Below are 12,441 nucleotides of genomic sequence, written 5' to 3'. Positions count from 1 at the left end.
TCACTGTCCCAAAATGGACAAATACGGCCTGTTTATTCACAGCAGTCTCATTTACAGACCCCTCTAAAGCTACATAGTAGCAACTACTACTTCTCCACCTCCTTTCTTCCTAACATACACCGAGGCAGTATATTATTTCATAAATGCACAAGGTCTAGATAGGAAATGTTGCTTTTTTTTAAAACATGGGATCTTTAAGGATTCGCACTGTTTCACTCAAAGTCTAAAACTTAAAAAAATAACTCCACGTCAAAAAAGATCAACAGTACCACACAAGCGTCCACTATGGTTACCCTAAAGGATTTTTTTTCAATTTGAGTCACTCAGAGCGACATACAGGGGACTAACGAAGAACCTTCTCAAGTACTCTGTCATCTGCAGTAAACGGTACTTCATATAGGCACCGCTCAAAGGCGTTGAATTCGTCATACACGGAACGGTACTTGGCCACAAAATGAGACACTGCTCAGGAGATTTCTTTTGAATCACGCCACTTGTAAATTTGTTCAGTGAAATTAAAATTAGACATCACAAATTGTACATGCACCTTGTGGGTTTAAAGCTATTTCTTCACATATAGCTTTCCACACAAGGTTAGAACATGAAAAAAATAAACAGTTCTCTCGTCAATCGTACAAGAGAGTTCTTGGCGTATCCTTAAATAGCACGGTCTTACTAAACAATACTTTAGCAGTATCACTCGATACTACTAAAATAAGAGGGGTGGAAGGGTCGACATCATTAGTGTTATATGAAAATCCCAACAACTATTTCTCACTTAAGGGTTAATGATTCTGGGATAATCCTTAATACTTCGTTTTTGGTTTGGGTTTGTTCCAAACCATTGTCATGGAGTCATGATGCGACGAGAAAGAACGACATTTCTTAACGAATCAATGTAATCAGAGCAAGATATACCCTGAGCAGAGCCAATTGCGTTATGGAAAATAATGCCACGCAGAGGGCCGTCCGTGACGAAAGAACCCTGTACAACGATCGTTATAATAAGTAGAATTTTGGATGGAATGTTATCAGTCGTTTGAACAATCCTTTAGTGGAAGTTCTTTACTCAACTGTTCGCCTACTTTTAAAACACCTTAAATACACTTAACACTGACAAACGAGGCTTGAACATCTCTAGAAAATGGCTGAATCGAAGAGTAATGATGACCGCCATTTAGTCAAACTGAAGTACAAGCAGTCGAGAAACTGGGAGTTTTTCACCCGCGTTACAGCTGCATGACGTTATAACGTTAGGCCGCGTCGCTTAGCAACACATCTGAAACAACACTAAATCAAATTGCAACGCTGTTTTCCAGCTATGCTGAAGAGCCGTTACTGAGTTAAAACTAAACTTAACTGAAACCAAACATTCCTCATTTTTTCTTTTGGTCCAAGAACCTTAGACCCGATGCAATACCCTATTTTCGAAAAGATAACAACCCTCTCAACCCTTTAAAACTGTTTCCCTCCCTTGCAAGTGATATCTAAGAAACTTGCCAGACGGCTACAAACGAGCAAACAGCAAAACGCTTGAAGTTGATTTGAAGGAATACACGTGTCTTAACACGCCATCGACTACTCGCGCTCGGCCATCAAAGCTCAAGCTACAGGGGCTAAGAGAGAACCTAAAAGAAATCTTCACGTACACAACAGAAAACCCCAATACCTAGATAAAGAGATATTTAAATTACAACGTTTCAACCTGCATTGCAGATCTGGTACCTAACCACACTTCCCCTTAGTAGCCATACATGGTATGCAAGATCTGGTCACTGAGTGACACAACAGTGAGATTGGCCATGACCTCATCAAATATTTTGTTCAGTATCGTGCTTAGCAGCTGACACGTGCGCAGCATTTGATGTTGGTCTTTTTGGCCTCCAATTTATTGCCATCATCTCCAGCTGCTGCTTTCCTCTTGGATGAAGAGACTTTTCCAGACGAAAGCACAGGGTCTGGTAACCTCGCCACCTCCGCTTTCACCGAGGCATCCACGTCCTCAGTGTTGTCGTCTGTAATTTCTCCTTCCACGTCTACGTCTTCATCTTCGTCGTCCTCAGAAGTTTCCTTCTCATGCTTCTCTACGTTGGAGTGCTCCACCTCTCCGTTAGTGACAGCTTCCACTTTCACACTGGTGCCATCTACATCAGATTCCTCACCAGAGGTGAACGAGGTCTGAGTTGCAACGGAAACTGGTGAGGTTTGTTTTTCTTCGCTTTTCACTTTTACCTCGGTCTGCACCGATGTTGTCTCACTGAGAGGCTGGCAAGCCTTGGAATCGTTGCCTCCTTGCGAGGGAGCCTTTATAAGTTCCTGTTGAAGGATCAACTCGTTCTTCAATACTAACAATCGCTGCTTGCTGGTGCTGTTGCTGACTTTCAGAAGGTCTCTCTCTGCTTCAAAATCACGTTCACGTTTCTTCAAGGTCTAGGAACAATTTAAAAAGTTAACGAACAAAGTAACATGCAAAACCTTAAATAATCGCATTCAACTTTCGCGCCATGTAACGTGAAATAAATTCTACGGTAGTTACTTTATTTAACCTGTGAAAAAAGATTGACAGAAAAAATACTACGTGGAGACCATACACAACTCTACGTTCAATTTGAAAAATATTGTACCGAGACTAAACAAGGGAATCTGCCTCGCCTAATATTGACTTTTGACTCCAACATATATTTTACGTTAAAGTTTATATTCTGACTAAAATTCCAAAAACGAAAAAAGCGCCTCTTTCTTCGACTATTCTAAGCTCTTTTCTGGCCGAAGTCACTCAATCAATCGGTCAGTCATTCAGTCAGTCAGTAATCTAATGTACAAAAGCCAGTTTACCTCCCGACCCCTTCCCACTTACAGTGTCACCTCGACACAAACATAAGGAGAATGAGAATATAGGAACTGATCGCCACCTTGAGCTCTTTGATTGTTTGACAAGTTCTTCCTTGTTGATACCACAGGAAATGTTCGGGAAAAAGAGTGAAGAATATGCATACTAATTAGTAGTGCTGGGGCGTTAAGAGTTAAGCTTTTCACAGAGGGTACGCCTTTCAGAATGCCTGTCTTACTGTAGACAGTGCTTGAAAGAAGGCTAATTTTTTGGGAAATGTTTAAAAGCAACACGAATATTAAGTACACTTTATAACTCCTCTTCACTTAGTTTTTCTGCTATTTCCTTTATCCAAAAATGCCCGTTATTGAAGGGGTATGTAGTGGCCTTCTATTCTATTTGAAAGTTATTATAATAACAGCATAACCTGTCAAAAACCTTTTTAAAGTCTACAAGTACACAACATCGTATGAAAGATGAGTAGAGCCATTTTAAATTATGGACTTAGAATGTATTCAGGCATACTGGTTGGCTTCAGACAATAATTGTTCGCAGTTTGAAAAATTCTCTTTCTCTAGTGAGGGTGCATTATTAATTTCAACAAAGCAATATTAAACAAACTTCTCTCTAGTTTATTGTATTTATTTCAAGGCCAAATACTTTAGTTTCAGTTGTATCATCATATTTGGTGACAGATAAACACCACTTTTTAGCTCCCCTAAATATCTGTCAGCTGACTGTTGGCAAACGAAACACAGAAAACACAATGAAAACAAATTCAGACACAAGTAAATAGACTGTCATCTTGGTAAGTTTGAACTTTCACAATTACCTCAAAATGAATTTTGACAAACACCACGCGATAGAGGTAAATTTTGACTGCGAGGCATTGTTGGCCAAATTGATCGTCATTTTTGTGAACTTGATGTGTAGTATCTGACTGAAACACTTCATTCTGCTGAAATTGGAAGAGTTAAGTTACTTAGATTTAACAATATGAGTAAATTTTTTCAAAGACTCACAAAATTGCACGAGCCCGTACTTTCGTTGTGTTTCTGTGTTTTGTTTGCCAACAATCGGCCGACTGATATTTTGGGGAGCTGTTCTTCAATTTTACAGAGAATTTTGTATTGGATCCACTCATAATCCCCCCATTGAAATTCAATTTTCTCCTCTTCACTTGTTTGCTTGATATTGTAAAGAGAAATCATGTTTTGGTCACTCACAGGAGTTAAAGAGTTAAGGTTTATGTTAAGCACAAATTCTTCTGCAAGAAGACCGTCAACCAAAAGATGTTTGGAATTGAAGAGTTTTTTTTTTTGCAAATTTGAAAGTATTTATCAGTACCCCATAAAAACCTTAACACCACAGGTTTGTGTCAAGGCCCCTTTCACCAATTTTATCAACAAAATTCTAGAGACTCTTCAAAACCCCTTCTAAATACTTGATTTGATGTTGCACTACAAGATCTACATGAACAAAAAATTCAGTTTAATGAAAAGAAAATGTCAACTGTTTAGATATTGGGACTAGAATTTCAGTACTCAGTCACTGAGATTCCACCATTACAATACCAGAAATAGAGCGAATCTACATATGGTCAAAATAACTTCTAAATCTGGCTACAGGTCATTTGCCTATTCAGCTGCTAAACTATTTAACAACCTTGATCATGCCACAAAATGCTCCCTGACACTTAAAGAGTTTGTAAATAACTATTGGCCAAAATAACTTGCAATAATCTATATAATTTGGCATCGTAGGTTTATTGTTAATGGAACACGGGCAAAGGGTTATTTATTTATTTTAATGATTATATTGTATTAATATATATAATTGTGTGTGTATGTTCCAATATTTTAGATGCACAGCTTCATTGTAAATAAGTGACTTAGCTTTATGGATTCTGTGCCTATAATAAAGTATCTATCTATCTATCTATCTATCTATCTCAGGGTCTTAAAATTAACTGAGAAGAATATGCTTCCTTTCTTTAACATCAAGAAATGGTTAGATATTCTAGTCTTCTTGGATAGGGACGAATAAATGGAGGTCCCGTCTCCTGCAGGGTTAGGGGCAGGAGACGTTAATTTCCCACGCACGAGATTACTGTGTGATGGATGTCCTCCCCTGGGGTGGGATGGGTGGGTAACAGGACCCCCGTTGATACCAGTGTTTACTACACTGAAGGGGCTATCCTGTATAAATATAGATGTCTGTCTGTCTGTCTGTCTGTCTGTCTACTTCAACTTAGTGAAGGGGGGTATTTAGAACTTCTTCTTTTTCCTTTTTGTTGGAAATTGTAATAGCCAATTGTAAGTTCACAACTTTTAAATTTTGATTATGAAACCCTAGAGTTTCCCATTTACTATCCCATCATGCATCCCTGCTCTCCTGATTTAAGTGAAATTCTCTAATGAGCACAAGGTTACAAGTTGCAAGTTACTTTGCTAGTGGCTATGTATACAATAAAATATTTTGAACAAAATTTCTGCGAGAAGAAAACAAAATCTTTCATCTTTTTCCCCTTATTCTCATTGTTAAGTTCTCATGGGCTTTCTTCATACTGCAAAATTCTTCAATAAAACTTCCACTGACTCATTAGTTTGTTCTTAAGTATTCTCGAGCTTCAATGGCCTAATTGGTCTCACATAAGGAGTCACAAAAGGAGACAAAAACTATGGTCCTTTGTTACTCAAGTCTAACAGATGCTTACATACATTTCCCCTTTACCCTTCATCAGAGTTAGTACCCTGTGAAAATTGGACTGTATGAAAAAATTTCCTTGCTGGTTTTTCAACAGGGTTTGACAAGGGTTCTGATTTGATTCAAATTCATCATGTCAATGAGGACACAAGGGGCACTACTAGTAGCAGTCAGTTTGGGCAGACCAGTAGCAGTCAGTTTGAACAGGAATCCCTAGATCAAGACAACTTTTCACACTTTAATTCCTCAGAGTGACTGGCTTCTAATTTCTCCTAACAGTATGACTCTTGAATCAAATGTAAACAGGGTTAAAAATTAAAACAAAATTCTTGATTGCAATTTGCGAGTGATTCTTAAAATTTAGCCACAAGTTTAAAAATTTTAGTTGAAAAAGTAACCTACTTATACAGGAACCGGAAATTAGAAACGAAGATTTCCTAGAAATTTCATGAGCATTACATGATTTAGTTTCTGAAAAAGTGGGCCTGTGATACGTTTCTCAGTAAGAAATCAATGATTAAAGTCACAAAACATTTAACTTGAATTTCGCAGGATTTTTCGGATAAAACTACAGTAACCAGTAACAAGAACGACACAAGGCTGTTAAATGATTTATTCCTAAGCTAGGCTGTAAAACAGTCACAAAATCACTATCAATGGAGAAATTTTAGTTGCAAAAGTGAAATCTTTAATTGCAAATGCACCTGATACAGGTGCAATTTCAAGACCTGCTAAATGTCATGAGAATAAAGAGAGTGGTCACCAATTTAAGAAGCTCCTGTGTGTCAAATGAAAATCTCAATTTTATTACCATGGGGAATATGAAACAAAAAACAGTATATGGGAATATAAATACCGAGAGTGAAGGGTCAAAGGGAGACCTCTGAAACCATACTTATCAACCCTTCAATAGAAAAAAATAATAATTCAGTTCTGATTTACAAAGCTGACTGTTCCACAAGTTTCTTTCCATTTTAACAAAAACTAAAACAACAAATATGTTACACACAAAGATATATTCTGTGATTGTTTACTTTTTAAATTTATTTCTATCATGTACTTTATATGAAGAGCTCGTGAGCGTGTGAATTTGAAAATGTTACATGAAATCCAACAGTATAACTTTGGCCTCTCAAACATTCTCCCTTCTAAATTTGAAGATTTCAATGAGAGCTAGATCATTTCTGTTCTTGCATTCATTCATCTTAAGATTATTTTGAGAATTAGAAAGTATTTAACCCGCAAAACCACTGAAATGGTTGTTCATGCTTTTGTCACCCCTAAACTTGACTATTGTAACTCTCTACTTTATGGACTTCCTAAGTTCCTCATTGCTAAATTACAGTCTATTCAGAACTCTGCTGCACATCCAGTTTGTATGACCAGGAAGTTCGATCATATTACTCCGACTTTAATTGATCTGCATTGGCTTCCCATTAGGCATCGTATTGTTTTCAAGATTCTTCTTTTAGTTTATAAATCTCTTAATGGTAAGGCCCCATTGTATTTGTCTAATCTTTTAACTTATCGTAGGAGCTCTTATTCTTTGCGATCTGTTAGTAATGGTGACCTTGTAGAGCCATCTTCAAAAATGCGAACTTGTGGAGATCAATTGTTTGCAGTATGTGCTCCTAGAATGTGGAACTCTTTGCCTCTTTCAGTACATAGGAGTTCTTCTGTTGACATTTTAAAAGTGTTTTGAAAACTTATCTTTTTAAAATGTTTGTTAGCGAATGTTAGTAAATGTAGTTTGTTTATAATTTATTTTTATTTGTTGTAAAGCGTCACAGGTAATTTATTGGAGTAGTGCGCTATAGAAATACTCTTTATTATTATTCAATCTTTTTACTTCACATATAACTTAGAGATGTGTTCAATGAGGACATAATCTGATTTTCTTCCCAAATCATCTCATGAAATAAGATGTCAACTGCTTATGCCTTCATCTAATACATATTCTATGATACAAAACAATTCTGCAAAAACATTATTTTGTTCTCCTTCTAAAGGAAACCTCAAATAATGTAGTTTTCATAATGACAGTCTCTGTCATCTGAACACCTTGAAAATAACTTAAAATAAACAAATGCAATTCACCAAATGCTTGAGGTTTCCAAAAGTAAAGAGGATAAACAGTTGATTCTCAAAGCATATTCTTAGACTCTACATTAACTCTTAAGAATCTATTGTGATGTATTGTTCAGTGTTCATAAGTTGAATTGTTCTTAGTGGAGTTTACAAGCCAGTATTGTAATGACATTTTCTGTTAACTTCCTGTCAAATTAAAATAGTTCAGATTTTTTTCAAATTTTTGCAATAGAACCTTTGTTCAGAGGTTTGAATGCATTGCAAAGGGTTTAACAGATTCTGAAAAATGGATGACCTTCCAGATAAGATGACAATTGATCTTAAGACATTTAGAGACATGCTTAAATATTATGTTCTGAAGAAATGTGTGGCAAAATGGAAACAAAAACAATTTCAGAAGTTTCTACTGAGCTGTTATCTATTTTGTGAAGATTTATTTGACATGATCTTTGAAGAAAACTGAACTCAAACAGTTTTATTTAATTCCACTTTCTTCTCACGGAGACTTAACCTGGTATCATTTCAAACGAAGTTACGAAAACTTCAGTGCAATGTTATTACACAACATGATTTATCAAATACCCTACTTAATACTGTAAAGATAAAGAAAGTTGTGGGAATTCTGCTGTGTAATCACATTTCTTGGAGAATAGTAAAGCCATTCCAACTCCCAATATTTAACTGGCTTCGTCCAATCATCTGATGAGGTTTACTTGCAACTCAGCTGGGTTCGTGAGATTTAAGCCGTCCTTGAAACATCAAACGCACGCAAATTTTCAGTCATCAGTCACCGAATTTACGAAATGAGACAGAAATCACTCGACCGTGAAAATCAAAACACAAAGACGCCGGAACTCGTGACTCGCGTGGGACAAAATTCCAAACCGACCACAACAAAGTTAAGTATTTACTTTCAAAAAATCTGGCCAGCTATTGGCAAATACATCTGCGGTAACGTAATACTTTTGATATTCCACTGAGTGGGTGTAAAGTAGACGTAAAATTTAATGCAGAGGCCCGGAGAAAGAGCAGTTGCTGATGAGGATACACAAGCATTAATCGCACTTTTTTTGGGCCACCAACTGACGATTGACAGTACTTCATCTCTACCACGGACTTCGTTCATTAAATGTACATTTAAACACATGTTTTACTTTACCATGGTCGATGTGAAATCGTCCGAGACACGCAGTTTGCTATGCCTGAACTTGTTCGCACCTTGCACAATAGGTTCAATAAACTCAATAGCTATTCAAATTCAAATTATACAGACAGAACAGTTGCCAACCAGATCTTAAGAAGCTGTACTATAGACCGATGTTCGATTAAGGAAAATTAATGATAGTCCTTACCTGTATGTGCTTCAACGCACTTCTCAAGATGTTTAAGTTAGATGTTTTCTTGTCTTCCAACGAGGGAACTTCTTTCTTCAAGATATCGAAGCATTCTTTCAAGTGCGCGCGCCTAGATGTGCAAATAAAATAATCAATTATAAATTCAACTTTCAGGTTGATTTTTCTCATCTCTAAGCTTAATTATATCGGTACTTTATGTATTATCTCGTCAGATCACGCAGAAACGAATTTCATTAGTAATAATCAGACATTCAGAGAGAAAATGATGCTTTCAGTAAGTATGAAAGAAAAACAGAAACAAAGTTCAACAGTTAAAGCTTCATAGCTCCGTGTACCAGGCGCAGACGAGTTAACAGAACGGCCATGATCTGAACAATATGCTTCGCGTGCGGATAGCCTAAAATCTGGTTTCCTCACAATCTTTTGAATCTAACTTGAGAAATCACTTGCCTGTTTTTCTCTAGTTTGTTGTGCGTTTCTCTTGTCCCGGCCCTGGAAGTGAAAACAGATTGTTAGAAAATCTTACCCAGCATAACAGACACAGCTACCGCCTTCTTCCAAAGCGGCGAGCATCTACATGCAAACTTACCCTCCAGGTCTTCGTCGTCTCTCAAGGGGCTCACATTCCGAAATTGCTCTTCTCCTTTCGGTGTGAACGGAGGGAGAGTGAACTAGAATGCATAAAGAGAGACCAAATACAATGTCATCGGAGAATTGTCGTGATCGCAGAAAGAATTTTAACACAGGCCTTCGCACCAACAGAATATTTGCACATGGCTACTCGACCGTACCACGTGCGATTGCCGAATCGTCCTTCGATGTTCCTCGAGCGGAGGATTCTACGAACTTGGCGGCTTCAAGCAACGTGTCCATAACGCGAACAAAAGAAACTAGACAATTTCCTCCAAGGATTTGTGGCAGCGCTATGCGTATACCTTCCCACTACCCGTCGATCAATCCATATGCACTCTCAACTAATAACAACACGGTCGGAACAAAAGCGCTCAAAGTGCTGGAACGTAGAATTTATCGAGATGATTGACAGCTCAAACAGTTTGATCCAATCAGAAACTAGGGAATTAAAACCACGTGGCCACAACTGAGATCCATGTGGCTAAGCCTCGATCTCACATGTACACAAACACACCCATAAAATAATTAATTCTCCTTTCACCGACTCCCTGTGTCTATGAAAATCAGATTTTTAGTACATAAATTTGGATTAGCCACTCTTTGCGAGATGTTAATACAATAGTAACATGAAAACTCCAAAATCAAGAATCTTTCGTTAAGATGATCCGTTTTTTTCCTGCTTCTGACATGTTTGACCCGAAAACATCACGACAATACATTTTTCCACTTTTAGTTGCCGTGCATCAAAGAGAAGAGTACGGAAGCCGAAAAGGGACAATCCAAAAATATTTTTCAAATCCCGAAAAATATTTCAAATCGTAACATTTATTTTATACGGAAGCCGAAAAGGGACAATCCAAAAATATTTTTCAAATCTCGAAAAATATTTCAAATCGCAATATTTATTTTAAACTCACTGTCGAAAAGTTTGACAAATCCAAAGATGTTTTGCAAATCCAAAAAAATATTTAGAAATCCAAAAAATTTTTTCAAAATCCGAACATATTTTGCGAATCCAAAAAAATATTTTGAAATCCAAAAAAATTTTTTCAAAATCCGAAAATATTTTGCGAATCCAAAAAAATTATTTTGAAATCCAAAAACGTTTTTTCAAACTCCGAAAATATTTTGCAAATCCAAAAAAATATTTTGAAATCCAAAAAAATTTTTTCAAAATCCGAAAATATTTTGCGAATCCAAAAAAATTATTTTGAAATCCAAAAACGTTTTTTCAAACTCCGAAAATATTTTGCAAATCCAAAAAAATATTTTGAAATCCAAAAAAATTTTGTGTTAAATGGGAACACTAAGAACTGTAGTACGATCGAATCAGCGCGCGTGGCGCAAGCTGAAAGCAATCAAGACAACTTAACGATCGAGACAGTGAAAAAAATAGCTGTACATCTACAAAGGCGAACGATTAAAAAAGACGCAACCCCTGATGTGCGTACTCAAATAGATATTGCGATTTGAAATATTTTTCGGGATTTGAAAAATATTTTTGGATTGTCCCTTTTCGGCTTCCGTAATTTTAAACTCACTGTCGAAAAGTTTGACAAATCCAAAGATATTTTGCAAATCCAAAAAAATATTTAGAAATCCAAAAAGATTTTTTCAAAATCCGAAAATATTTTGCGAATCCAAAAAATATTTTGAAATCCAAAAAACTTTTTTCAAAATCCGAAAATATTTTGCGAATCCAAAAAAATATTTTGTCACGTGCTATTTGCGCCAGCAGTCACCCAGCGTTTTCTTGCCATGTCCCGCATCATCCCGCATACAAAATGGCGAAGGAACGAGGATAGAACATGTTCTGTCATAAATGTGGAAGAGAATGTGGGAACAATGAAACATTCTGCCGTTGTTGTGGAACACTAAAATGGCGTGAAGAGGAAAGTGTGTAGTCCAGCTCGGGAGACGAAAGATTGGCTATAGAACAGTACTTTAATAAGGGATTTCGTTACGAGACCATTGTTCACTTTCTGGCAGAATACCATGGGATTTCAATGAACGTGAGGACTTTGAAGAGAAGGCTACGTCACTTTGGGTTACAAAGAAACCTCCTTCATTCAGAACACACTGTTCGGGAAATAATTAGACGAGAAATTGTTATCAAATGGGGTTGACATGCCTACACGACTCCCCAGCGCGTGTTCAGAGTAGCCTATTCAAAGTTTGACCCCATTGAGTATGTCTTTGGGCGACCGTCCTCTTTTGTAAGATACGAGAAACGGATTTTTGTATATTTCGTTGAGTAGTGGTTGTGTTTCTATTAAGTACCAGTGTCTCATGGAAATTTGCTTTAGGTTTGGCATTGATGGTTAGTATTGTATAACACAAAAGGGTTCTGTCCTGGTGTACCGGTTCACAAGGGAATTACCATTGTTCTTTCTTTGTTTAGGAGTCACTGGTTAGCTGTTGTGCATTGTTCGGTCTTTTGTAACGGCTCTTGTGAACCGGTACACGAGGACAGAACCCACAAAAGGCAAGATTCGTTGGTTCGTCTTTTGTTTCTGTTGATTAGCTAATTTCCTGTTTTTTAATTCACTTCTGAGAGGGTTGTGCTAATGAGGTCCTCTCGGTAGCCTCTCTTTAGCAAGTGCGCTTCATTTGTAATTTTCTCCTCAAATATTGTTTCAGAGGAGTTTGTTCTTAGAAGTCTGAGGGTCTCCCCTTTTATGAAGTCTCTTTTAATTCCTTGTGGGTGACAGGAACTATAGTGTGTATTCAGGAATGTCTCAGTTTGTTTAAAATGAGTACGCACATCAGGGATTGCATCTTTTTGAATCGTTCGCCTTTGTAGATGTACAGCTATTTTTTTCACTGTCT

At 37.0% G+C, this 12,441-nt stretch overlaps 1 protein-coding gene across 1 annotated transcript; it reads right to left on the bottom strand.

The window, feature by feature from the left end:
- LOC111344548 (max-interacting protein 1) lies at positions 1 to 9,984 on the bottom strand. Its single transcript, XM_022951793.2, has 5 exons — positions 9,771 to 9,984; positions 9,569 to 9,650; positions 9,430 to 9,471; positions 8,977 to 9,088; positions 1 to 2,430 (listed from the first exon to the last, which is right to left on the bottom strand). Exons 1-5 carry the CDS (start codon positions 9,850 to 9,852, stop codon positions 1,837 to 1,839), a joined length of 912 nt encoding a protein of 303 aa, XP_022807528.2. The 5' UTR covers positions 9,853 to 9,984; the 3' UTR covers positions 1 to 1,836.
- Between the last annotated feature and the right edge of the window lie 2,457 nt (positions 9,985 to 12,441).

Source organism: Stylophora pistillata, chromosome 13, assembly GCF_964205215.1.
Source record: "Stylophora pistillata chromosome 13, jaStyPist1.2, whole genome shotgun sequence".
In the NCBI taxonomy this organism is placed as follows: Eukaryota; Metazoa; Cnidaria; class Anthozoa; order Scleractinia; family Pocilloporidae; genus Stylophora; species Stylophora pistillata.
This window is presented reverse-complemented; position numbering and strand designations above follow the sequence as displayed.

Coding starts and splice junctions, on each gene's coding strand:
- LOC111344548 (XM_022951793.2), bottom strand. CDS start 9,852: ATGGACACGTTGCTTGAAGCCGCCAAGTTCGTAGAATCCTCCGCTCGA. Junction 9,089..9,429: donor AACAAACTAGAGAAAAACAG/GCAAGTGATTTC, acceptor TTGCACATCTAG/GCGCGCGCACTTGAAAGAAT. Junction 2,431..8,976: donor GTGCGTTGAAGCACATACAG/GTAAGGACTATC, acceptor AATTGTTCCTAG/ACCTTGAAGAAACGTGAACG.